At 35.2% G+C, this 26,876-nt stretch overlaps 1 protein-coding gene across 2 annotated transcripts in view; it reads right to left on the bottom strand.

The window, feature by feature from the left end:
- Positions 1-743: 743 nt before the first annotated feature.
- LOC132735789 (uncharacterized) overlaps positions 744-26,876 on the bottom strand; it is a 61,754-nt gene continuing 35,621 nt past the window's right edge. The window contains exons 12-20 of one of the 2 annotated variants that reach the window (XM_060722781.1): positions 19,085-19,211; positions 18,043-18,128; positions 15,769-15,883; positions 15,316-15,428; positions 14,823-14,937; positions 9,101-9,262; positions 5,335-5,442; positions 3,952-3,995; positions 744-1,453 (exon numbers count right to left, since the gene is read on the bottom strand). In XM_060722781.1, coding sequence (XP_060578764.1) covers positions 1,331-1,453; positions 3,952-3,995; positions 5,335-5,442; positions 9,101-9,262; positions 14,823-14,937; positions 15,316-15,428; positions 15,769-15,883; positions 18,043-18,128; positions 19,085-19,211 — 993 coding nt within the window. In that variant the 3' untranslated portion in view covers positions 744-1,330. The remainder of the gene's footprint in view (positions 1,454-3,951; positions 3,996-5,334; positions 5,443-9,100; positions 9,263-14,822; positions 14,938-15,315; positions 15,429-15,768; positions 15,884-18,042; positions 18,129-19,084; positions 19,212-26,876) is intronic. The other variant, XM_060722783.1, reaches the window with a different exon arrangement.

Below are 26,876 nucleotides of genomic sequence, written 5' to 3'. Positions count from 1 at the left end.
ACCAGCGTTCGAATACCAAAAAAATCACTTTTGCCTCTGTCCTTACAGTAGAGTAGACGTACAAATTTTGTCTCATCCAATTCTTTCGTAAATTCTGATAAAAGTTTCATTCATTACTAAATTTTATCTTGAAAAAGATATCTTGTAATAGATTAATTTTAAACTTGTTACCGGAAGTTCAGTATCGGTAACGATTTTGTTTACAAACTGTCAAAATTCTGAGTTAGTCTTTTGGGCACATATTTCGGTATTTCGTATATTTGACGGTACTTTTAGTTATAGATAATCGATCTGACCTCGAGCTATTATAGTTTTTCACATTTATGACATTTATTTATGCTGAAATCATTACAGTATTTATTGATTCATGCATTTGGTCTGAATCCCCAGCCATAGTTATTTGTTAAGGCCGTTTACAAAAAAAATCATAATTTAAACCGAAAGGAATGGCTTTGTCCTGAATTTAGTTTAGTTTTCCATGTGTAATATTTAATTGGCCGCTACCAGGCTTGTTGTTTACGCTACCAGTAAACTGTTTAATTATTTATTTACGTTAATACCGATTAACTTTAGCAATTTATTTGAATAATTGCTGATGTAGTACCCTTGCACATTGAAGTAAAAAGTACCCATTAAAACAACCTGACTATAAAAATCTGAGAAAAACTTGGTTAGGAGAGTAAAACAGGTGATAGTCGAGAGAGAAGTCATACACACGATAGACAGGGGCGCTACAGTACATACAATTATAAAATATCTTTAACAAGTTCTAAAACAATACCGGTAATTTATATTGCAAGGAAAAAAGTCTGAACACAGGACTTATATGAAAGGTTACTTTATTTTCTAAAATTTAAAATGTCTCAAAATATGAAATGACCTCTATTTACAACAAGCTCCAATTTGAAAGGGATATTAAAAAGGCATTCTATATTTTTTCAAATAAATTCATGTCTACAAAATAATGCCTAATAAAACACTAACCTCTTTTAGTAATCACTGTATAAATAATGTCAATATTTTAACTTCACAAATAAAAAACAATCCCATCAAATCAAATCATTAATACTATACTAGTACAGTTCAATGTAATGAAAAAATAATCAAATGTAACAAACATATCTTAAAAGCTCATTTGTTAAAGACAACAAAAAACACTTTCAAAAGGAAAGTTCTTAGAAACAAAACACAAAAACAAAAAAACAAATACAAAATAACATCATCCCTCACAATGTTTGTTTCACCCTCTTTTTTCCGATTTTTAATGAATGTCAATCCCCAAGGTCATTCTAACCATTTCCAAGTACTCATCTGTCACCTGATTGGCTGTTCACTCAAGGTCAAGGTCATGATTGTCTCCTTGGTGATCCATGTAGTCATGGTGATTACTCTGAAATTTATTATCAGCAACATTAAAGTCTCCCATTGCGTCTGCTGAATCTAACTCAATATCCTGTATAGGAAATATATCATTTTTATATATTTATATTTCCACTATACACAAGAGCTGTCGGTAGGACAGCAACGCTCGACTATTCTTAGTGCTTGATAGTAAAAAAAATGCTTGATACATTTACCTCCTCCTGTTTACAGGTTGGGATCATGATGGTGAACAAGTGTGCAAAGTTTTCAAAAGCCATATGTCAATGGATTTGAAAATATTTGAACTATTACAAAAACTTTAACGTAAAATTCTAAGTCGAAAAAGGGGCATAATTCTGTCAAAATGGCTTGATAGAGTTACCTCAACCTGTTACAGGTTGGGGTCATGATGGTGAACAAGTGGGTGCAAAGTTTCAAAGCCATATGTCAATGGACTTTGAAAATATTTGAACTATTACAAAAAACTTTAACGTAATTCTAAGTCGAAAAGGGGCATAAATTCTGTCAAAATGCTTGATAGAGTTACTTCCTCCTGTTACAGGTTGGGGTCATGATGGTGAACAAGTGTGCAAAGTTTCAAAGCCATATGTCAATGGAATTTGAAAAAAATATTTGAACTATTACAAAAACTTTACAACGTAAATTCTAAGTCGAAAAAGGGGCATAATTCTGTCAAAATGCTTGATAGTGTTACCTCCTCCTGTCTACAGGTTGGGGTCATGATGGTGAACAAGTGTGCAAAGTTTCAAAGCCATATGTCTATGGACTTTGAAAATATTTGAACTATTACAAAAACTTAAGTGGTTACGCCGACGCCGATGCTCGGGTGACTGCAATAGCTCTACTTATTCCTATCGAATAGTCGAGCTAAAAATTTAGTTTTCACTGCAGTGAAACATATTTTCCCTATTTTCACCGGTGTCTTGCCGGACTACTAAATTCAGTCAATATACAAAATTTAAGAGAAAGTCTCTCCACTTGTAATGTCAAACAAGCAAATTCATTGAATTTATATCCCCCGCCGAGTACTGGATATTACTAACACAACAACTGAAGACATAACACTTTATTTATATATTTATCATGGGGTAAACAGTTATATTCTTTGTACATAATAAATATTCAGGGCATCAGAGCCATAATTCTGTGTAAAATAGTAATATCTGGACATGCCAATGACATGTAAATTGCCTTTTTGTATCTATGGTTCCCATAAAATTTTGTTGAAATCAATACAGCAGTTGCAAAGAAATGGCAATATTGCATATGCATACTACATAACTAATCAAGGGCCATTACTCTGTAATGAAGGGTCTGGTCTGAACAAGGCAACAAATTATGCACATTTCATCTTGGTATTAATGGTTCCCATAAAGTATAATTGATTTCCAGCCAGTAGTTGCAGAGATATAGCGTGGAAACCATTATTGCTCTATATGCATACTGCTTAACTAATCAAGGGCAATAACTCTGAGTTAAGTGTCTGACCGGAACAAGGCGATGATATGTGCATCTCCTCTTGGTATTGAAGGTTCCATAAAGTTTGCCTTATATGCATACTGCATAACTAACCTAGGGCCATAACTCCGAGTTAAAGTGTCTGACGGGAACAAGCCGACGATATGCGCATCAACTCTTAATATTGATGATTCCCATTAAAATTTCGTTGAATTCCAGCCACTAGTTTGCAGAGAAGTAGCGATGAAAAGATTATTGCTCTATATGCATACTGCATAATTAATCAAGGGTCATAACTCTGAGTTAAACTTAAAAGTGTCTGACCGACAATATGCACATCTCCTCTTGGTATTGAAAGTTACCATAAAGTTTTGTTGAATCCCAGCCAGTAGTAGCAGAGAAGTAGCGCAGAAACAATTATTGCTCTATATGCATACTGCATAACTAATCAAGGGCCATAACTCTGAGTTAAAGTGTCTGACCGGAACAAGGCAATGATATGCAGGACAAGGCAATGATATGCACATCTCCTCTTAATATTGATGATTCCCATAAAGTTTCGTTGAATTCCAGCCAGTAGTTGCAGAGAACTAGCACGGAAACGAAATTGGGACAGAAGGACAACGCCAAAACAATATCCCCCTCCCGATTCCATCGGCTGGGGATAAAAAGAGAAAAATGTCCAGCCCATAACTTCGTTATTTGAAGTTGGATTTTACAACTATTTCACAGAGCTGGTTGAACTGGTTGATGCTCCCTGACTAGGTTTTGGACACAGAAAAGTATATCTTTAGAAGTTTCAGAGTTATGTCCCAGACAAAGTAATTCCAAACTTAGGCAAGGCAGAGTTACTGTTATTGCACTGCACTTCTACTCAATGAAATCTATCTACCAGCTTGCACGTGACACGTTGTCTCAATATGTTGATCATTTCTGTGAATAGAATAACGAATTTGGGACAGACTGACAGACACCGGACGAAAAGTGATCATGTCACTGTGTGACAGATGAGCTAAAAAGCATTGAAGGAGTCAAATCAAATGTCTTTGCTCATTTGAGACTTTAGAGCATGGGAAGGGAAATGGGGGAACACATTAACTGAATACATACTTGCTGGGCTAGTGGGCAACAGGCTGTGCCATTGACATTGTAACCTGAAATAAATGCAATCATTATAATCAATTCTAATAATACTGCACCTTTGTTACATTGCTTTTCATTGGATAATCATAATGTTTATATAATTTTATATACACTGCTGTTATCAATTTATGAAAAAAATCTCACTTTTTCTCTAAAAAAGGAAGTTTGCTGTATTATAAATTCATTATAAAGATTTCAGACAAGTTATATGGCCGTACATAAACAGTTGTTTGCAATATAAGGTATTTCCAAACAACCATTTATATAGGGCCATATCACCCACCTATTAAAAAAATCTTTTCAAGTTATAATATATTCTACCAGTGTATCATGAGAGTATCTTCTCTAAAATAAAATTTTCCTTCAATTTAATTTAATTGATATAATATACAGTACAATGCCTGTAGTGCCCTTTTTATGATATTCTGAAGTGATATCTACAAGTAATGGGAGAAAGAGTATTTTTTCCAAGCTTTGAAACTGAAATTGCTTATTTCTGGCCAATTTATAAACAAAAAGCCAAAAATAAAGCAAAATTTACACAGACAACTTCTGTAACTTTTAATTATTGCTAAATTTCTTGCATTAGAAAGAAATGCAATACATTGAGACAAAGGAATTACTTATTTAAAGACAGCATGATTTAGTAATAATTTCCAGTTTAACCAGAAAACACATCTGAAATAGACTTGTCCATTTTTTAATCTTAACACAAAATCATCCATCATTTTTAGGGATATTTTCAAAATATTTACTGACGGAACAGCGAACTGTGCCGACAATGATCAGAAAGCATGGGGGACAATGATCAGAAAGCATAGGGGAAAATGATCAGAAAGCATGGGGGACAATGATCAGAAAGCATAGGGGAAAATGATCAGAAAGCATGGGGGACAATGATCAAAAAGCATGGGGGACAATGATCAGAAAGCATGGGGGACAATGATCAGAAAGCATAGGGGAAAATGATCAGAAAGCATGGGGGACAATGATCAGAAAGCATGGGGGACAATGATCATAAAGCATGGGGGACAATGATATGAAAGCATAGGGGAAAATGGATCAGAAAAGCATGGGGGACAATGATCAGAAAGCATGGGGGACAATGATCAGAAAGCATGGGGGACAATGATCAGAAAGCATGGGGGACTATGATCAGAAAGCATGCGGGCGTGCCAGCTGACCTTGGTCTGCACTGACCTCATGGGTAGAACCTGTTGTTGCTAAGAGACAAAGGGCTAAATACATAAGCAGGGAAACTCTATAACATAAAATCAGTAGGATAAGAGTTTACAATTTTCTATAAATTTACTTATTTATCAACAAAAATTAAAACATTTAGGTATATACCTCTTCTACTCGTGCCAGGTACCATCTGATGACTGTAAACAGGACTGGTTCCCTGTTCTGGTGGCTGAAGGTCAACTCCAGGGCTTGTGGCTGTAGGCATTCTACTACCTGTAAAAAAATACAAATCAAATTAAACAGACCCTGTAACACTAGCAAGAAATTCTCACAAGCCATTACAAAACTGATTTTATTTCAAAGATATGCTAATAATTTAGTGATCGAGTCCATAAAAAATGTCAAATGATGTATCTAATTAAAACAAGAGCCACCGCCGGGCGGGGGCAACCCTCGACTTTTTACTTTCTCTAAAAGCAAACAAAGAAATGTTTGAACAAAATCTTAACATTTCCTTTTTATAAAATTAATCGGTCTGTCACATAAGTTTTGTCTATATATTTTGCATATATATATATAAATATACTAAATTATATATATACATGTATAAATAGAAACACGCAAATCTATAAATAGAAAATTCTATAAATAGAAACATGCAATTCTATAAATAGAAACACGCAATTCTATAAATAGAAAATTCTATAAATAGATACACGTGGTGGAATCACTTGGTAAAGTCACATGGTGGTGTCACGTGGTAGAGTCATGTGGTGGAGTCACGTGGTAGAGTCACGTGGTGGAGTCACATGGTGGAGTCACGTGGTGGAGTCACGTGGTAGAGTCACGTGGTAAAGTCACATGGTAGAGTCACGTGGTGGAGTCTTGGGTGCATTCAAAGTCACGTGGTGGGAGTCACGTGGTGGTGTCATGTATTGTGTAACGTGGTGGAGTCACATGGTAAAGTCACATGGTGAAGTCACAACAAGGTCTTGTCCTTAAGTATGTTCTGTTATAATATGAAGTTGATCCCTTCAATAATAGCAAAGTTACAGTCAGTTACAGCCAAAACAATGAAAATTTCAATAATTTGACCTTCAAAGACAATGCCATTAATGAGTGAAGGTCAAGGTCTGTCAGGTTATTTTTAAGAGTTATCCTTGAAGATTAATATGTTCAAGTTTGAAGACAATCCATTCAAAAATAACAAAGTTACAGCCAATAATAGCCAAAAAAATTAAAATTTCAATAATTTGACCTTCAAAGTCAAGGTCATTTATGAGTGAAGGTCAAGGTCTGGCTGGTTATTTTTAAGGGATATCCTTGAAGATTATTATGTTCAAGTTTGAAGACAATCCATTTAAAAATAACAAGATATGTTTGTAAAACATGTATGCCCCCTATCGGCAGCCAATTAGTCATGTGATCAGGTTATTATGCAGGACTTCTGACCCAGTGAACAAACAATTAATAAGGGTTATCAGTTATCTAGTATCTACTGGTCATGACTAGTCACAAGATAATAATAATTGTGACCCCATAGGTTGTGTAAAGCAATTTAAGTTATTACAAATCTTACCGAATAATATATGCATAAATTTTATGAATCATGTAGGCCTCATTAATGACAGCCAAGTTGTAATATTACATAAGACCTTCAAATGTGTATACCAAAAGCATTTTTAGTTTAATATAAAAATATCAACCAAGGCAACTTGAGTTGTTGAGTTATTGGTCAGAAACCGTCATTAAGTACAAGGTCAATATGACATTGACCCCTTGACCCCAAAATCAATAGGGGTCATCTACTGGTCATGACCAGTCATCATACCAAGTTTGAAGTGTCTAGGCCTAAGCGTTCTTTAGTTATTGATTGGAAACCGTTTTTACCTACAAGGTCAATGTGACCTTGACCTTTGACACCTTGACCCCAAAAACCAATAGGAGTCAACTGCTGGTCATGACCAATCATCATACCAAGTTTGAAGTTCCTAGGCCTAAGCATTCTTTAGTTATTGATCGGAAACCATTTTTACCTACAAGGTCAATGTCACCTTGACCTTGGACCCCTTGACCCTAAAATCAATAGGGATCATCTGCTGGCCATGACCAATCACCATACCAAGTTTGAAGTTTCTAGGCCTAAGCCTTCTTTAGTTATTGATCGGAAACGTTTTTAACTACAAGGTCAATGTGACCTTGACCTTTGACCCCTTGACCCCAAAATCAATAGGGGTCATCTGCTGGTCATGACCAATCACCATGCCAAGTTTGAAGTTTCTAGGCCTAAGGGTTCTTTAGTTATTGATCAGAAACCGTTTTTACTTACAAGGTCAATGTGACCTTGACCTTTGACCCCTTGATCCCAAAATCAATAGGGGTCATCTGCTGGTCATGACCAATCACCATACCAAGTTTGAAGTTTCTAGGCCTAAACATTCTTTAGTTATTGATCGGAAACCATTTTTACCTAAGAGGTCAATGTGACCTTGACCTTTGACCCCTTGACCCCAAAATCAATAGGGGTCATCTACTGATCATGACCAATCACCATACCAAGTTTGAAGTTCCTAGGCCTAAGGGTTCTTTAGTTATTGATCGGAAACAGTTTTTGCTTACAAGGTCAATGTGACCTTGACCTTTTACCCAATGACCCCAAAATCAATCGGGGTCATCTACTGGTCATGACCAATCACCAAACCAAGTTTGAAGTTCCTAGGCCTAAGGGTTCTTTAGTTATCACTCGGAACGGACCGACAAGTGCAAAGCAATATACCCCATCTTCTTCGAAGTGGGGGCATAACAAAGTTACAGCCAATAACAGCATGAACAAGCAAAAATTGGACTTTTAACCTTGAACGTCAAGGTCATTTATGGACGAAGGTCAAGGTTAGTGTGGTCTACTGAAAGGTCTTGTCCCAAGGGTTGTTGTGGCCAAGTATGAAGACAATACACCAAGAAATAAAAAAGTTATGATCCAGGTACAAGTTTGCGGACGGCAACGGCAACGCCGACCCAACTATACAATACCTCTACTTTTTTTTTCAAAAAAAAAAAAAAAAAAGTTGAGCTAAAAAGGCTTAATAACCCCACTCCCTCTATTGGGAACATAAAAAGACTACAATTTGTACATTTACATTTGCTATTTGCTAAGGGATCAGATATTAAAATGCCCAGACATTTGACTGCAAGAAGCTTGATTGTATTTAACTTTTTATAAAAATGTATTCTCAGTCATCTTACAAATAATACTTTGAATCTTAAAAACCATATCTTGAATCTTACAACTTGAATCTTAAAAACGATACCTTGAATTTTACACCTTGAATCTTATAAATCATACCTTGAATCTTACACCTTGAACAATACAAACCACACTTTGAATCTTACAAAACATACCTTGAATCCTATAAACAATACATCAAAATTACAAACCATAATATGAATATTACACCTTGAATCTTACCAACCATACCTTGAATTTTACAAACCATACTTTAAAGCTTACACCTTGAATCTTACAGACCATACTTTGAATCTTACACCTTGAATCTAACAAACCATACCTTGAATGTTACAAAACATAATTTGAATCTTACACCTTGAATCTTACGAACCATACCTTGAATTTTACAAACCATACTTTAAAGCTTACACCTTGAATCTTACAAACTATACCCTGAAATTTACAAATCTTTAACTTTGAATCTTACAAACTACACTTAGACTCATACAATTGTTAATAAAGACATATGATCATACAAATCATAATTAGGACCCTATAAACTACACTCCACAGCCTACGAACCATGTTTACAGTCTTATAGACTACTTTGAGAGACTATCTGATCACAGTTCCTTGTTATATTTCATGACAATGTAGAAGTTTGCATTTAATCAATCTATAGTAAAACCAGGTACATATATTTACCAGGAATTGGAATGGTGGAAGTCTGACCCCTTGTATTTTGTCTCTGCAGATATTTAGCCATGTCCACTGCTGAATCAACTGGAGTACTGCCTCCTATTATAGGTCTCTGACCCATGTCTTTAGAGCTGGGCGTGACCATGGGTGGTGCCACTGATACATTGCCTGTTTGAAATAAGAGACAATGTTTCAAATTTATCAATTTAAGCACACTGTACAAAAAATAAAGGTAGAAATTGAATTCTGAAAATCAACAAAAAAGGGGAGCGGTGGCCTAGTGGTTAAGGTGTCTGCCTCTCAACCCAGAGATAAAGGGTTCGAGCCCTACTTGGGCCACTACCATGTTTTCTTCATATGACACCAGTACTGGTTGGTTCCAGGAAGCTGACTCGAAAGTGATTAATATAAGTTGCAAGAACTTGTTTCGCGATCAAGCTTAAATGAAAATGTTTAAACCAACAAAAAAAGAAAAAACAACAATAAAACCCCCTGATATTTTAGAGCATAAGATTTGAGATTTAAAGAAAATATCTTCTCTGAACTTTCGTATGAATTTGTGAATCTTTAATAAAGATAATATTAGCCTTAAGCTTGAAATAAATTTCACTTTTACAGATCAAGCAATATTAAATATTTGTTTGTTTTTCAGATTTTGAAGTCAAACTGTCACTTTAAAGGTCATATGGTGACTTCCCAACTTTATTGGTGAAAGAAGACCTCAGGTGCCACTCTGTGTATTATTTCAGCACAAGCAGGTCACTGAGTAGAACCAATGACCTTCCGCATGCTAGCTTGATAGCTTCCTTACATCCAAAGTCCTGATCAGGATTCAAGCTCACAACTGGGAGGAGCAGGTGATTAGGAATTGGTGACCTTAACCTTTCACAGGCCTCTCAAACGGCATGCTTAAATGTTTATTCTGGCAAAGCTCCAACTTGAAGCAGCATTGAAGTCACACAAAGTGCTGTTAACATAGCAATGTTTCTTAAAATCTGTTTTTATTTACAGTTTAACTTGCTCATGGGACCACGTGTATTAAGCGACTTTTGTCTTATGCGACCACTTTAAATTCCTCCAGATCATTTTTTCTCTATATCTTTAATGTATTAAGCGACTTTTGCTCAACGTGACCAGCAACCGCTAATTAGTCACCTAATTGAGAGCAATCTTTTCATCAAACGACCACTTTTACTTGTCAAGTAATTGTGTTTTTAAGAAAACGCCGCCTCCTAATGTCACAAGCGTCAACAATCAAAACTCAACATGTAAATGTGTGAAAAACTCTATTTCCCAAACCGTTTTAGTGTATGCAAATGGAGTGAAGTATACACGTGAACTGTATTGTCCAATTATATCAGTAAAACAATGCAATGCCCCACCTCTACTGAGATGGTGCATACGCTTCACTGTTGATATTTAGAATGCTTTGAATTGACCTTGAACTTGATCAGCAATTAAACAAGATATGTTTATAAAACATGTATGCCCCCTATCGGCAGCCAATTTGTCATGTGATCAGGTTATTATGCATGACTTCTGACCCAGTGAACAAGCAATTAATAAGGGTTATCTAGTATCTACTGGTCATGACTAGTCACAAGGTAATAATTATTGTGACCCCATAGGTTGTGTGCAGCAATTAAAGTTATTAAAAATCTTACCAAATAATATATACATAAATTTTATGAATCACATAGGCCTCATTAATGACAGCCAAGTTGTTATATTACATAAGATCTTCACATGTGTATACCAAAAGCACATAAAAATATCAACCAAGGCAACTTGAGTTGATGAGTTATTGGTCAGAAACAGTCATTAAGTACAAGGTCACTATGACATTGACTCCTTGACCCCAAAATCAATAGGGGTCATCTACTGGTCATGACCAATCATCATACCAAGTTTGAAGTTCCTAGGCCTAAGGGTTCTTTAGTTATTGATCGGAAAACCATTTTTACCTACAAGGTCAATGTGACCTTGACCTTTGACCCAAAATCAATAGGGGTCATATGCTGGTCATGACCAATCACCAATACAAGTTTGAAATTCCTACGCCTAAGCGTTCTTTAGTTATTGATCAGAAACCGTTTTTACCTACAAGGTCAATGTGACCTTGACCTTTGACCCCTTGACCCCAATATCAATAGGGGTCATCTGCTGGTCATGACCAATCATCTTACCAAGTTTGAAGTTCCTAGGCCTAAGCATTCTTTAATTATTGATCGGAAACCGTTTTTACCTACAAGGTCAATGTGACCTTGACCTTTGACCCCTTGACCCCAAAATCAATAGGGGTCATCTGCTGGTCATGACCAATCACCATACCAATGTTGAAGTTCCTAGGCCTGAGGGTTCTTTAGTTATTGATCGGAAACTGTTTTTACCTACAAGGTCAATGTGACCTTGACCTTTGACCCCTTGACCCCAAAATCAATAGGGGTCATCTGCTGGTCATGACCAATCACCATATCAAGTTTGAAGATCCTAGGCCTAAGCGTTCATAAGTTATTGATCGGAAACCGTTTTAACATACAAGGTCAATGTGACCTTGACCTTTGACCCCTTGACCTCAAAATCAATAGGGGTCATCTAATGGTCATGACCAATCACCAAATCAAGTTTGAAGATCCTAGGCCTAAGCGTTCATAAGTTATTGATCGGAAACCGTTTTAACATACAAGGTCAATGTGACCTTGACCTTTGACCCCTTGACCTCAAAATCAATAGGGGTCATCTACTGGTCATGACCAATCACCATACCAAGTTTGATGTTCCTAGGCCTAAGGGTTCTTTAGTTATCACTCGGAAACCATTTGGTCTACGGACCAACAGAGCGGACGGACCGACGGACGGGACGGACCGACAAGTGCAAAGCAATATACCCCCTCTTCTTCGAAGTGGGGGCATAATTAATTGTTACAATTAGATGTATTCTGTTTATTTCAAATGTAAAATGCACAACAGAATACACTTATTAGGGTTTTCGTGTTGGAGAAAATGAAAAACAAAGGAGAAGTTTAAAAATTCTGAAAAATGTCAAACATGTACGCAACGGATCAAAACTGTTCAGAAAGTTATTTTTTATATTAGAATCCATTTAGATTATCAGAGCATTCTAATTGTTAAACATTTATATGAATGAAGTTGAAAAACATTCCCACCACAAAAGAAAGATATCATGTATAAATTTTGACGTTTTTATCATAAAGCATCTTTGTCTTAAGAGACCGTTTCATTAAGCGACCATTTTGGGCATTTCCCTTGCGCCGTCGCTTAATATACATTTGACTGTATGACTTTTCCCTATAATCAAATTCTGCCCTCCTCACTTATAATCCATGAAATCTAGAATAGTAGTGATGCAAAACAAGATTGCATTTGTGAAAAATGCTATGCCACCGTATTAATACAACACTAAATAGTAGTGAAGGAACAGATTTTTTTTGTATCTATACATAATGCATAGATACCTGACCTATCTAATTCTTATTATCAGATTAGTGGTTAAATCTATTGTTATTCAAATAAAAGATCAGAGTAGGAATATATCAATGCAGTTGAGTCTAGTCAATTTGGTGGTGAAGGTCATATTTCACACAGCCTAAATTTCATGACTACATCAAAGGACAACACAGTAAAACACTTTGTCAAAGGAAGACTTTTTAAATTTTTTACTATATGTACATATAGTGAAAATCAATGACCTCCCGGGATGGGGCCAATTTTGACCCCAGGGCTTTAATTTGTACTATCTTGCTAGAGGTTCACTACACAATGTTTCATGCAAAATATCTAACCTCTAGCCTTTGTCAATTTAGAGAAGACGATTTTTTAAGTTTTTACTATATACATAGAACCCCGGGGCGGGGCTAATTTTGACACTAGAGGCAAAATGTAAACCAAATTTGGTAGAGTACCTATAGATGATATCATATAACAAATATTAAAGCTCTAAGTCTCGTACCTTCAGACAATAAGATTTTTTTATTTTTCACTATATGTACATAGTCAAAATCAATGACCCTGAGCGGGGCAAATTTTGACCCCAGGGCTAAAATTTGAACAATCTTGCTAGAGGTTCACTACACAATGTTTCATTTAAAATATCCCCAGCATTTGTCAATTGCGAGAAGAATTTTTTTTTAAGTTTTTACTATTAACATATAGAGGTGTCATCGATAAGGATTTTTGTATTGATATATCGGTAATGAATTATCGGCGATACAGCGATATATCGATTGCCAGGCTAAATTATAGCTTTCAAGTCTTTTTAAATGTTTCCTAAGGACACTGACAAAGCAGTTATATATAGACAAATGCAAAAAAGATAAACTATGAAAACTGAACAATTTGTTTCTTTTTTATCATATAGCTATAAATGAAAACTAATGACTAGTAACTATAAAGTTTAAAGCCTTTTCCATTTTACTTTAGTTGTTGTTGTTGTTATTACGTAGTTACTGATCATGCTAAATCCCGTCCTTGCCGTTCCAATTAAGCCGGGTTTAATTGGCAAATTATAGTGTGTAGAACCTGAATAATTATTTATGTTTAACATTTTGTAATCATAATTTTTACAAAGAAACACTGACAAATTTTTCTTGGCATTTCTACACATTCACTTAGCAGACGTGTGAGATTACAACAAAATTAGGCAGCATTCGTTAGAGACACTGGGAGGTAACTTTGGCATTGATTTCTGTTTTCATTTTAGAAAAAAATGTTTCTGGCATTCATAACTTTATATGTCGCTTTTATTTCGATGTTTTGCGACGGTAAACAGGTCTGTCAGTTCTATAAAACCTGTTCGCTGAAGTCTCTTTAGCTAGAAATTATATGTGCATTCGATATCCGATATTTAAAAAATGGAATCGATATCGAATCGGATAACAAAGATCGTTGATACACCGATATCGATTGAATCGATGACACCCAACCTATGACCCCCAGGACGGGGCTGATTTTGACACTAGAGGCAAGATTTGAACAACTTTGGTAGAGTACCTATAGATATCACATACCAAATATCAAACCTCTAAGCCTTGTACCTTCAGACGAGAAGGTATCTTAAGTTCTTACTATATGAATATATAGTGAAAATCAATGATCCCCGGGGCGGGGCCAATTTTGACCCCAGGGCTATAATTTGAATAATCTTAGTAGAGGTCTACCAGACAATGCCTTATGCAAAATATCTAAGATCTAGGCCTTTTGGGTCTTTACAAGAAGATTGCCAGGGCAACCAAATTTCTGCATGGAATGAAATTCTTGGAACAACTTTGGAAGCCATTCACCCAAGGATCAATCCTGCCAAGTTTGGTTGAAATTGGACTAGTGGTTTTTCACAATCACTATATAATCTATAGAACACACAGGTGAATTGCTATATGCCACCGCATCGCAGATGCTGTGGTGGCATAAAATGCCAGAATAACCTAAAATTTTTTGTCTTCAGGGTTGTTTGAAAACCTAGCATCAACAACTACTGGCCTTATGAAGTAATTCTGAATATTTCCTTAACCCTCTGCTTCCTGGAACCAAAAATAATAAGCCTTTGCCACACGTCTGACAAGGCTCTTTATTTATGGTAGCTCAATCTTTAAATTTTGATACTGAATTCCCTTTCACTTTAACGATTGTTACCAAATTCAAACCACAGCAACTTTAATTACATAAATTTAGCCGGTTAAAGATTAAACTTTGTCAACATATTAAAACAAACCTTTAACAATCGGTCTGCCGGTTGTAGGTAAAGCTGTTGAGACGGTCGCTAGACTAGCATTCTGCTGACCAATCAGAGGGCGAATATGCTGAGACTTTACTGCATCAATCTGTAACTGGAAAATTAGAAATATATTATAATATAATGTATAAAAATATCCAACACATACAAAGAAATGTAAAAAATAATATGCATTGACATATGTTTACAGATATTATCGACACCCACTAGAAGATGTTTCATGCTTAATAGCTAAGCTCTAGCTATTTTGGGTTTTTTAAAAGAAGATTTTTTTAAGTTTTTACTATACACAAATAAGGAAAATCAATGACCCCCCCCCCCCCCCGGGCGGGGCCAATTTTGACCCCAGGGCATTTATTTGAACAAACTTGGAAGACACTGATTAGCTGATGTTTCATGCCAAATATTTAAGCTCTAGCTCTGACGGTTTTCTAAAAGAAAATATTTTAAGTTTTAAGTTGTTAGGTAGAACCTGATTAGGTAGTGGTGGTGGTGGTGGCGGTGGTGGCGGTGGTGGCGGTACTGCAGGTGGGGGTATGCTGACGGATGGAGCAGAAGAGTTGTGATCTACCTGATTGTCACGTTCTGAAAAAAGAAACAAAATTGTAATTTTATGAAACAGGAAAGAGAATACAACAGTGATTTATATAAACTGATTGTTTCTTCAAATTATTTGCAGAGAGATACTGTTGCTTTTTTTCCCTATACACATAAAAGTAATCCTAATAAAGATTTAAACACAACTTCTACTCATATATAAATTATATATATGAATTTTACTTTTGCCACAAGCAAGATCTATCTTTGCATCAAATGCTTAAAAGTACATCACATGCTTAAAAGTACAATCATTTCTTGAAAAATTCAGTCCAACAACATAACACAATTTAAGAATTCAAGTATAATGGATGTTGTATAATCTAACCTGAACCTTCAACTAGATCTGCACTATCTCTCCTCTGTTTTTCCTTCTCACTAGCTTTCTCCAAATGCATCTTACCAGGTACAGATGTCGGAGAAAATGCTACATTCACAGCACTCTGTAAAATGAATTGTTTACACATTATAACAAGAGATACTCTCTGGTGGTAATTTATTTAACTGTGCAACAAAAATCAACTTGGCAGTATGAAGGATAGCTACAGCCTCTGCTTCTGCGGACATGAATGTGGATTTTTAACTTTTGGCCGACATTGGGGGGAAAACCCAGCCGTTGCACTAAACAAATTGTAAGCAAATTGTGTCATGGTCTTAAAAAATTTAAGCACCTTCTCAATAGCCAATTATTTATAAAGCAGACACAAAATGTGAACATTGAACATTGTTCACATTTGAACTGTAAGTTTAACCTTGGATTCTGGTCATTGTACAGCACACATTGTATCATAATAGTGACAATATGTGCCTATTTCTTAACTAGAACTCCGCGAGTCGGATGTGTCGCCTTGTGAACAATGTAGTTTAGGGGAAATGGCCAGGACAAAAATGAAATATGAAAAATAACAAAGGGCAATAACTAAAAAATGATAAGTGCAGAGCAGCAGTTTCTGTACACTGCACTTCTTATCAATAAGATCTATCATTCTATGATGTTTCAAGTCCATAGCTTTCATACTTGAGGAAAAATGACCAGGACAAAAATAAAGTAAGAAAAGCAACAAAGGGCAATAACTCAAAAATAAGAAATGCTGAGTATCAGTTCTTATGCACTGCACTTCTTTTTAATGAGATCTATCATCCTATGAAGTTTCAAGTCCATAATTTTTATACTTTCAGAGAAATGGCCTGGACAAAAATTAAGTATGAAAATAAACAAAGGGCAATAACTCAAAAAATAAGAAATGAAGAGTACCAGTTCTTGTGCACTGCACTTCTTCTTAATGAGACCTATCATCCTATGAAGTTTCAAGTCCATGGCTTTTATACATTAGGAGAAATGGCCCGGACAAAAATAAAGTATGAAAATTAACAAAGGGCAATAACTCAAAAATTAAGAAGTGCAGAGTACTGGTTCTTGTGCACTGCATTTCTTCTTAATGAGATCTATCATCCTATAAAGTTTCAAGTCCATAGCTTTTTTAGTTGAAGAGAAATGGCCCGGACAAAATTAAAGTATGAAAATTAACAAAGGGCAATAACTCAAAAAATAAGAACTGCAGAGTACTGGTCATTGTGCACTGCACTTCGGGTTATTGAAAGAAGCATGCATACCAAGTTTGAAGTCAATCAGACTTATAGTGACTGAGTTATGCTCCGGACAAGCTTTAGCGGACGCCGACGCCGACAACGACGCCGACACAGACGCCGCCGACACCGCCGACAAAAGTAACCCCTATATGTCACCTTTTCAAGGCGACACAAAAACAACTTTTCTGCAGTCAATGAGTCAGAAAGTTATGTGACAGGTGCTGGCGATGTTCTTGTTGGACCCTACATGTTATCTGGCAGGATCTTCCCCCCTACCATTGCAGGAGACTTGACTCTGTTATGATTACAAATACTTATTAGATTTAAAGGGTATAAATCTATATCTTATGAAATATTTTAATAAAATTTATCAACAGTAAAACTATATTGGTTCCATAATTATATAGTTGGTGCCCGACAAAGTTGTAACATAGAATGTCACTGCTATCAAATTCTAGCTCTCCAGTGTATAAAGCGCAAAACATTATTATTTGTAAAGAAAATTAACCGTAAATCATATTACATATTAATTGAATCAAAATTTACAATGTTTGTTTGTTTCATTTTACGCCTGTTCCCAACAGTATTTCAGTCATATAGGCGGGTAGTTTCCTAACCATCGTTCCTGGAGAGTTACACTAGTAAAAGAAAAGCTTCCTCTGCGTTAAACTACCAAAGCATCTCCCGGGGATCGAACCCACGCCAGAGGTAACTGGATTAGAAGTCATTGACTCTAACACCTCGACCACGGAGGCGGTAAATTTACAATGAAATCAAATTTTTGAATAAATTCAATTTAGTATATAGTTCTTTTTGAATTTGTAGTTATTCAAAGGTTAAACAAACATTACTTTTGACATTAGTTTTTTTTTTTAATGAAATAAAGCTAAAAAATTCATTTTTATTATTATACAATGCACACTATTACAAACAAATTTAGCGTTCAATTTCGTTTCCCATCAGTAAAATATTTGTAAATAAATCTTTGTTTATATCATGCTGAAGGACATACCTGATGTTTTTGTTGAATATCCTCAGGAAACAAAATGGCGACAATTTTCCTCATTTTCTCTTTCTCTAATTGTTTGTTTCCCATTGCTGTCAAGAAATAATGGCATTTTCATAATTTGAAATATTATAAAGCACCTTAAGAGAAACTGTTATATGAAGGGACTCCACTGAGGTTTTTTGACAGGATGGAGCTGGAAATAATTTTTTCAAAATTAAGGTTCAATTTGATGTAGGTATAGACTATTAACTCATGTGCAAAATTTCAGATCATTAACTCATCAGACTTTCAAGGATAATTGTTCTAATTGTGAAAAGTGACACAAAATTTAAAAGTGTTACAATGCCTTTTACTCAAATTCGACTGAGAATAGTACGAACATACATGTTTTACTGAGTATATCTCTTTGGATATTTTATTGTTTTAAGTGTCCCAGCTTTGATGTTTTCAGGCTTTTGAACATCAGTGGAGTTCCTATAAACTTTTGTGGTAATAAATTTCAAATCCAAATTCGAACATAATGGTCTTAAACTATTTACAGGGAGTTGTGAAAACTGATAGCACAAACGTGATTAAAGTGCATATAGCTATATAGCTGCTGTCTGTGTATTTAATTTTTGACAATGAAAAATTCCAAAAATACCAGTTTGAAAGAAATATGTTTGAAGAATGGATGGTACATGCACAAAATTGTTGCTTAGTGCTAAAAACAATACTTAAAATAGCAGCCTAATATTTTATTCCAAAACATATTATAATGTTTATATACAATATTTGTGTTAAATGACAGAGACTTAATATGTTGGAACGATTTCAAGAATCTACAATAAGATAATGGAAACAATATTTTTTTTTCCTATTGATAAATTTTTTGAAACTATATCATGAAATATAGATTCATACCCTTTAAGGTCACATCCAATGCAATATACCACTGAAACCACCAGTTAAATACTAAAAGCATTTCTGAACACTGTGCTAAAACCTTATGGCCAACTCATCAAACAAAACATGACTGAGATATCAAAGCAAATTTGTATTTTACCTTTTCCAAGTTCTGTCTTCACTTGTTGTCTATATTCTTCCACTTGATTTGGATGGTCTATTTTCAGAGCAGCATCCACGAGACAAAATATTACATTCTTATCATCAACATTCATCATTTCTGTAACCTGTAAATAAAATCATTCATACATCTATCAAAAAAAAAGCGGAAGTGGTGGGGTTTTGTCCACTCTATGAAATTAAGTGGTGGGGTTTTGTCCACTCTATGAAATTTTGAGTGGTGGGGTTTTAACTGGTGGGGTTTTGTCCTACATTCAAAACAAGAGGGCCATGATGGCCCTAGATCGCTCACCTGAATTATCAAACTCATCCAAACAATTACCTAGACAAGCATTCTGACCAAGTCTCATGACAGGTGAGTCAAAAATGTGACCACTACAGTGTTAACAAGGACTATCCATATTTGAGCAGTGCGACCTAGTTTTTTACCCAGGTGACACATATTCAAACTTGACCTAGAAATCATCAAAACAAACTTTCAGACCAATTTCCAGGATACTTGGATCAAAACAGTAGCAACTAGAGTGTTAACAAGATTTTTCTATTTTTAGCTCCGGTGACCTAGTTTCACATGCGATTTCGAACTCATCCAAGCAATTACCTAGACAAGCATCCTGACCAAGTTTGATGATAATCGAGTCGAAAATGTGACCACTAGAATGTTAACAAGGTTTTTCCATATTTGGGCGGTGTGACCTAGTTTTTCATCCAAGATGACCCATGTTTGATCTTGACTTAGAAATCATCAAAAAAAACTTTCAGACCAATTAACAGAATATTTGGATCACAACAGTAGCCACTAGAGTGTTAACAAGATTTTTCTATTTTTAGCTCATGTGACCTAGTTTTTCATCCGAGATGTCCCATGTTCGATTTATTCCAAGCAATGACCTATTCAAGTTTCCTGACCAAGTTTGATGACAATTGAGTCAAAATTGTGACCACTAGAGTGTTAACAAGGTTTTTCTATTTTTAGCTCCTGTGACCTAGTTTTTCATCCGAGATGACCCATGTTCGAACTCATCCGAGCTATCACCTAGACAAGCATTTTGATCAAGTTTGATGATGATTGATGCAAAAATGTGACCGCTAAAGTGTTAACAAGGTTTTTCTATTTATAGCTCCGGTGACCTAGTTTTTCATCCGAGATGACCCATATTCGAACTCATCTGAGCTATTATCTAAACAAGCATCCTGACAAAGTTTGATGATGATTGGGTCAAAAATGTGACCACTAGAGTGTTCACAAGGTTTTTCTATTTTTAGCTCCTGTGACCTAGTTTTTTCATCAGAGATGACCCATGTTCGAACTCATCCAAGCAATTGACTAGACAAGCATTCTGACCAAGTTTGATGATGATTGGTTCAAAAATGTGACCACTAGAGTGTTCACAAGGTTTTTCTATTTATAGCTCCTGTGACCTACTTTTTCATCCGAGATGACCCATGTTCGAACTCATCCGAGCTATCACCTAGACAAACATCCTGACCAAGTTTGATGATGATTGGGTCAAAAATGTGACCTCTAGAGTGTTCACAAGGTTTTTCTATTTTTAGCTCTTGTGACCTAGTTTTTCATCCGAGATGACCCATGTTCGAACTCATCCGAGCTTTCAACTAGATAAGCATCCTGACCAAGTTTGATGATGATTGAGGCAAAAATGCGACCGCTAGAGTGTTCACAAGCAATTGTGGACGGCCGGACGGACGACGGACGACGGACATTCACCGATCCTAAAAGCTCACCCTGAGCAAGCTCAGGTGAGCTAAAAAGCACTAGGCGGAGCATTATATGCTATATGCCCGAAAGTGTTTTTTTTTTTTTTTTTTTTAGTAAGGATGAAGCATTTGTAAGACATGGGAATTAGCTGTTCATCCTATAAAATTTTACAGCTGTAGGTTGATTAATACTTCAGTTATTGAGCGGAAACTGTTTTCAGTTTTAAGGTTATAGTGACCTTGACCTTTGACCTTGTGACCCCAAAATCAACACTTTACAGTAGTCTTCTACCCAATATTCACTATCATCCTATGAAGTTTGAATATTGTTGGCCAAATGGAACTTAAGTTATGCTCTAGAAACTGTTTTCAGTATAAAGGTAAAAGTGACTTTGACCTTTTGACCCCAAAATCAATAGGGGTCTTCTACCCAATATGGATAATCAGCCTATGAAGTTTGAATATTTTGGGCCAAATGAAACTTAAGTTATGTTCCAGAAACTGTTTTTGGTTTTAAGGTAATTGTGACTTTGACCTAGTCACCCCAAAATCAATAGGGGTCTTCTACCCAATATGGACAATCATCCTATGAAGTTATGAAGTTTGAATATTGTGGGCCAAATGGAACTTAAAGTTATGCTCCGGAAATTGTTTTCAGTTTTAAGGTAATAGTGACCTTGACCTTTGACCCTATAATCAATAGGGGTCTTCTACCCAATATGGACAATCATCCTATGAAGTTTGAATATTGTGTGCCAATTAGAACTCAAGTTATGCTCCGGAAACCAAATTGCTAACAGACAGACGGATGGACAGACAGACTGACGCCAGGGGGTATAACATAATATGCCCTTTCGCGCATATAAAAACAAAGCCCAAAATAATAGCTACATTAGTACTTTCAGATGGACAGCACACTCTAAATGCTTGATAATAAAATAAGTTCACAAAGTGGAGAAATTACAGCAAAACTTTTACAAGAGTTGTTAACCTTGTTTTAGTTACTAAGGATTATGATCCTTTCAGACAACTGTGGGTACTGTCAGAGGTTGCGAGGATAGAAGTAGCACAAGAACTTTTGACCAATCTTCGGAAAGCCATGCGTGCGTACTCGTTACATTTTCACTTTCCTGGTGAATGTAATACAGCAAAATCAGTACCCATTGCCTCCGACGCTGCCTTAACCAAGAGTTTGTCAATCTTCTGCATGGTTAAGAAAGCTCCCATATTATAACCACAGTTAGAGATTCATTACCTTAACTAAAATCAAATAGAAACGAGTCCACAGGACATAGATGCACCTCACTACAGTTTTGTCAGTCTACAAATGGACATTCGGACAAGGCAAATCTATATTCCCTCTTGCAAGAAGAGAGGGTTGTAAAAATATATACCATTTTGTAAACAAACTGGCCTGACACAATTCCTCAGAATCAAAAGTAAACAATTCTCATCTACTACCATGCATCGTTTGTAAATAGTCCACTCAATTTGTAACAAAATATGCTAAAATACTTCAGAAAATGGGAAAAGCATGAAACTTGGCACAAATGTAAATAAAGGCAAAAGAAACATTTTGGGCATGGGACCCATTTTATATATGCCGAAATGGTTGCCATGGCAGCCATTTTTTAAAATGGCCGCCATTCCTTTCTTTTTCAGTAGAGACTATTTATAGTTACAATTATACTGGAAATTACCCCAGTTTACACTTAACACGAGAGATTTGCATTACTAATAATCAAAGATACTAGTTAACAATTATAATGCTATTAATTGTTTCTGTTTCTATGGTAACAAGTTACTGAAATGACAAAACAGTCTATTTCAGTACTTTAAAATATTTTTTGATTATTTTCTCATATTCAATTTAATTATTGTAATCCTAAGTAGATGATCATGTCAAATAACTATGAGATATAATGCCTTAAAATGCTTTATGTGTAGATTGTGAGCAATTTACCATATAAGAAGTATTCAAATTGTAATGTCTGAATTTACATAATTTACAAACAGAAAAGGACGTCTTAACATATTCCATTCCTGTAAATGCAAGGAAAGCTGGAAGTACATTTATATTTCATTCAGCTTAATCAACAATATTTTGCTAGCACCAAATATTACCTAAATTCCATGTTAAACAAATCTTATGATACAATGAAAATGAAAGAACAAGGCATATGTATCCAAGGTGCTATATAGTGCCTGCAAGGGTGAATTGACCCTCATTAGGCATAGAATACACACTCGGTCCTGTAGGCATTGAGCTCTCAGATCTATTAAATGTAACACCACTTTCATATTTGATTATTCATAATTCAATTTGAGATTGATTGCAACCTTAAAGATATAACTCAAATATTAATCTTCATGTTTTTAAAGGGAGACACAGGCAACATTTTCATTTCTTCGTTTTGAATTTTTATTCTTTAATCTGTAAATGTCCTCAAAACATACACTTGACAGTCATCGGTGATTCTGTCGGCAGCTAAATTTCGTTTATATTTACGTTTCAAACTCAAAATAAATAGAATTGATACCAAAATTCATGCTTGGACTTTTACAAATTTCAATTAAGCGTGATTTAAGTACATCAGATAATTTTGGTATTGTCATTAATTTGCCTGCGTATTCCTTTAAAGTTTTTTTTTTATTTCATCATTTACGTTCAATATTAAATCTTAGTTACGAGGATATTTAAAGAGTGTGTAGTTTTGCGCTTTGCAAGCTCTATGCATATTGAAATTCTATGGGTGATGCTGAGTGTCATATTTCATTCAAGTATCTCTCTAGTTGACGGAAGTCTATCTGAGGTAAGACTTTTATCTGAAGTTTATGTTAAACATAGTTCTGAAAGGATTGAGAGCCTTATACAGAGATTTGAAAACAATAACAACCGTGACTTAACATGCTTAATCAATCACAGAAATCTCAAAATATGAATACAACAGAGACCAACATTCATGGAATGCAGTCCTGAAAATGTTAAGTCATAAAAATTTGTTGATCAGGTTTCAATGAAAACCAGTAATTGTTATGCCGAAGTCGGCAGGCGGGCTGGTGAGCAGACGTCTTGGTTTCCGCTCAACTTGAGTTTGCTTTTGCCTATAGACACCAAACTTTGTGTGTGCGGGTAGCTTATATCAAGAGGCAGCTTGGGATTGCTCCCCAGGTGTTTGTGATCAAGGTCACTGCTGCTAAAAATAGAAATTCAGTTTTTGCTCAATAGTTCAGTTTGCTTTGGCCTATTGACAACAAACTCCGGTGTATGGGTAGCTTTATCAAGAGGCATCTTGGGGTTGCTACCTTGCAATCTGTGATTAAGGTCAAAGTCACTGTTGCACAAAAATAGAAAATTCAGTTTCCGCTCAATCACTTAAGTTTGCTTCGGCCTATTGACATCAAATTTAGTATGTGGGTGGCTTATATCAAGATGCAACTTTGTATTGCTACCAAGGTGTGTGTGCACAAGGTCAAGATCACTGTCGCTTAAAAAAGAAACCCAGTTTTCACGTAATAATTTGAGTTTGCTTTCACCCATTGACTCTAAAAGCTGTCTGGGTAGCTTATATTAAGATGCAGCTTTGGATTGCTATTTAGATATCTGGGAGCAAGGTCAATGTCATTTTTTTGTTCTAGAACAAAATTACAAAACTGGGATTGGTAACAAAGAGCCTTAGTTAGGATATTTGGTCTTTATTTTTGACATTTCGAACTGCAAACAAGATAACCATATGTTTATCCTATTTGAGCTTCGAAACTGTACTAAATCTCAACCATCATTCTCATTCTATTGAATTGTTCGTAATAACGTCACATATCATAAAAAGACTGCACAGTCATGTCAGATCAAATCTGTCACAAAGAAACAAAACCTTCTATTATAGCCTATTTTGGAATTTACGTTCTTGATCTTGATCTTTTACTCTAACACTTGTCTAGTTTAAGCATGTCAACGAAATTTGGAATTTGTTGTCAAGTCTGGAAACTGCCGAGTTATAACAACAAAACCCAGCACAAAATACTGACTGAGACTCTCAATACATTCATCACAAAATCTGTTCTCATTAGCATGATCAAGAGCGGTCAGAATTAAGAGAGAAATACCCTAGGTATCTGATGTTTTATGGGCAGCAAGGCGTACTTATATTATTTTCAATGTCCCATTCGTTCTAAACCTTAGACTTGGTGACGTATCTTGAATCTTACAAACATTTGAGGCCCTCAGAAGAAAAACAGTGCCAAGATATGGCAAATTATCTAGCACGTTTGTCCATTGTTTTCCTTGATCTGATTATAGCGCGGAAATGCCAAGTCTTCATATAAAGGGCTGTTGACTTTGTAATGTCTAAAATAAAAACTTGTAAGAACATGCCTTTTGGAATTTTATTTAAAAATATGAGAAAACATGATTGCAAACAGAGGCCAAAAGTCATGAAACCCAGCAACTAAACATGATATTTTGTGGCACAGGGCACCCTTAGGGACACCAAAATGGAATTTAACAAATAATTAAGGGCGGTGGTGTCATTAAAGAATGAAGAGGGGTATTATTATCAATTTTTGATACATGCCGAAGGTAAGGAAAGGTTGAATGAGTTAGTGTAACTTCTAACCAGATGAGTCTTGAAAGTTGGTGTCAAGTTAGCAGTTAATCAATCGAAAACCAATGTGCAGTGTTTAAGAGGTGTTATTTCATCAAAGGTGTGTCAAAATCTGAGTCTGTAAACTGCAAATTTCTACAAAATTATCATTCCATTTTTATACAACAAATTGACAGTCATGTACTTTCGTATGAAGAAAAGGGATAGTTTAGAATGAATTTATTTTCTGTAACGCATACGTTGACCAGAGACATAGATAACATCTACATCTCTGCTTTGACAAAATGTACATTATATATGTCTGCCAGGTTTTCGTTTTTTTTTGTTTTTTTCACATATTCTAAAACATACTTTATAAAGTTTCATATTTTTATGATATGACAATTCAAATACCAAATGACTGTTTAAATTTAACACATGTTAGCTTATCATTCTGTTAAAAACATATTCTTTGCTTAATCCCTTTCACAGCGATCAACAAGATAAAATTGCAAGGCGTACACCTGACTTGACGGGCAGATATTTAATTTCCGTGCTAGAATTTAAAAATACTTTTGTTTAATCTGTTTGATAATTATTTCTTTGTGATAAATAAACATTGTAAACAAAAAGGAATGTTGTTACAATGATGTCTTAATATCTTTACAAGACAGCGATGACAGACCTTTACAATATTTTATTTCATCTGATTTCCAGGGTCGTGAAAACTAATGACAAACAGAAATAATAAAATATGTTAAGTGTAATAGCTTTAAAAAGACAAACTATTTTTCTGATTACAATACCCTAATATGCAGCTATCTATTAGGTTCTCTTAGTAAAAACAAGCGTTTTTGAAATTTTTAACACATATGGCGGCCATTTTGGATTTTTCCCGCCATATTGGATTTTAAAAAATGGGTCCCATGCTCATTTTTTCTTATATATATCAAAGCTCATTTGTACCAAAGTTGGTGCTTTTCCCATTTTCTGAGGTATTTTTTCACAAATTGACTGGACTAAAACTCTGTAAGAGGAGAATGATATTTACAGGCTCGAAATTTGGTATCCAAGGATTAGATTTTGCTGTCATTATGTAAACTTATGCCTCATATTTCCATGGTACCCATTATTCTAAATTATTAGGCATAAACAGTCTCAAGTGCCTCCTAGACCTCATACACCTGTCAGTAGTTTTACTTTTACTATTTTATTGTATTTTTTTATTGAATAGCTACATATAAGACTGAGAAAACTTATTATTTTATTCAGATAAAGAGCAAAGTAAATTATTTCACCATTTTACTTTTAGTTTTCATACCTTTTAAGACAATTGTCTTTGTTAAACAACCATTGAGATATTTGATAAATGCCATAGAGAAAATCCCCACTTTCAGACAAGGCTAGGTATAGATGTACTAAAAATAAAGATTACTATTGGTTTTGCTTTTGAAACTGTTAAAATGTAAT

This window comes from Ruditapes philippinarum, unplaced genomic scaffold (assembly GCF_026571515.1).
Source record: "Ruditapes philippinarum isolate M1 unplaced genomic scaffold, ASM2657151v2 ctg5577_1_1_1_1, whole genome shotgun sequence".
In the NCBI taxonomy this organism is placed as follows: domain Eukaryota; kingdom Metazoa; phylum Mollusca; class Bivalvia; order Venerida; family Veneridae; genus Ruditapes; species Ruditapes philippinarum.
The sequence above is the reverse complement of the archived record's forward strand: the minus strand, read 5'-3'. Positions and strand labels throughout refer to the sequence as shown.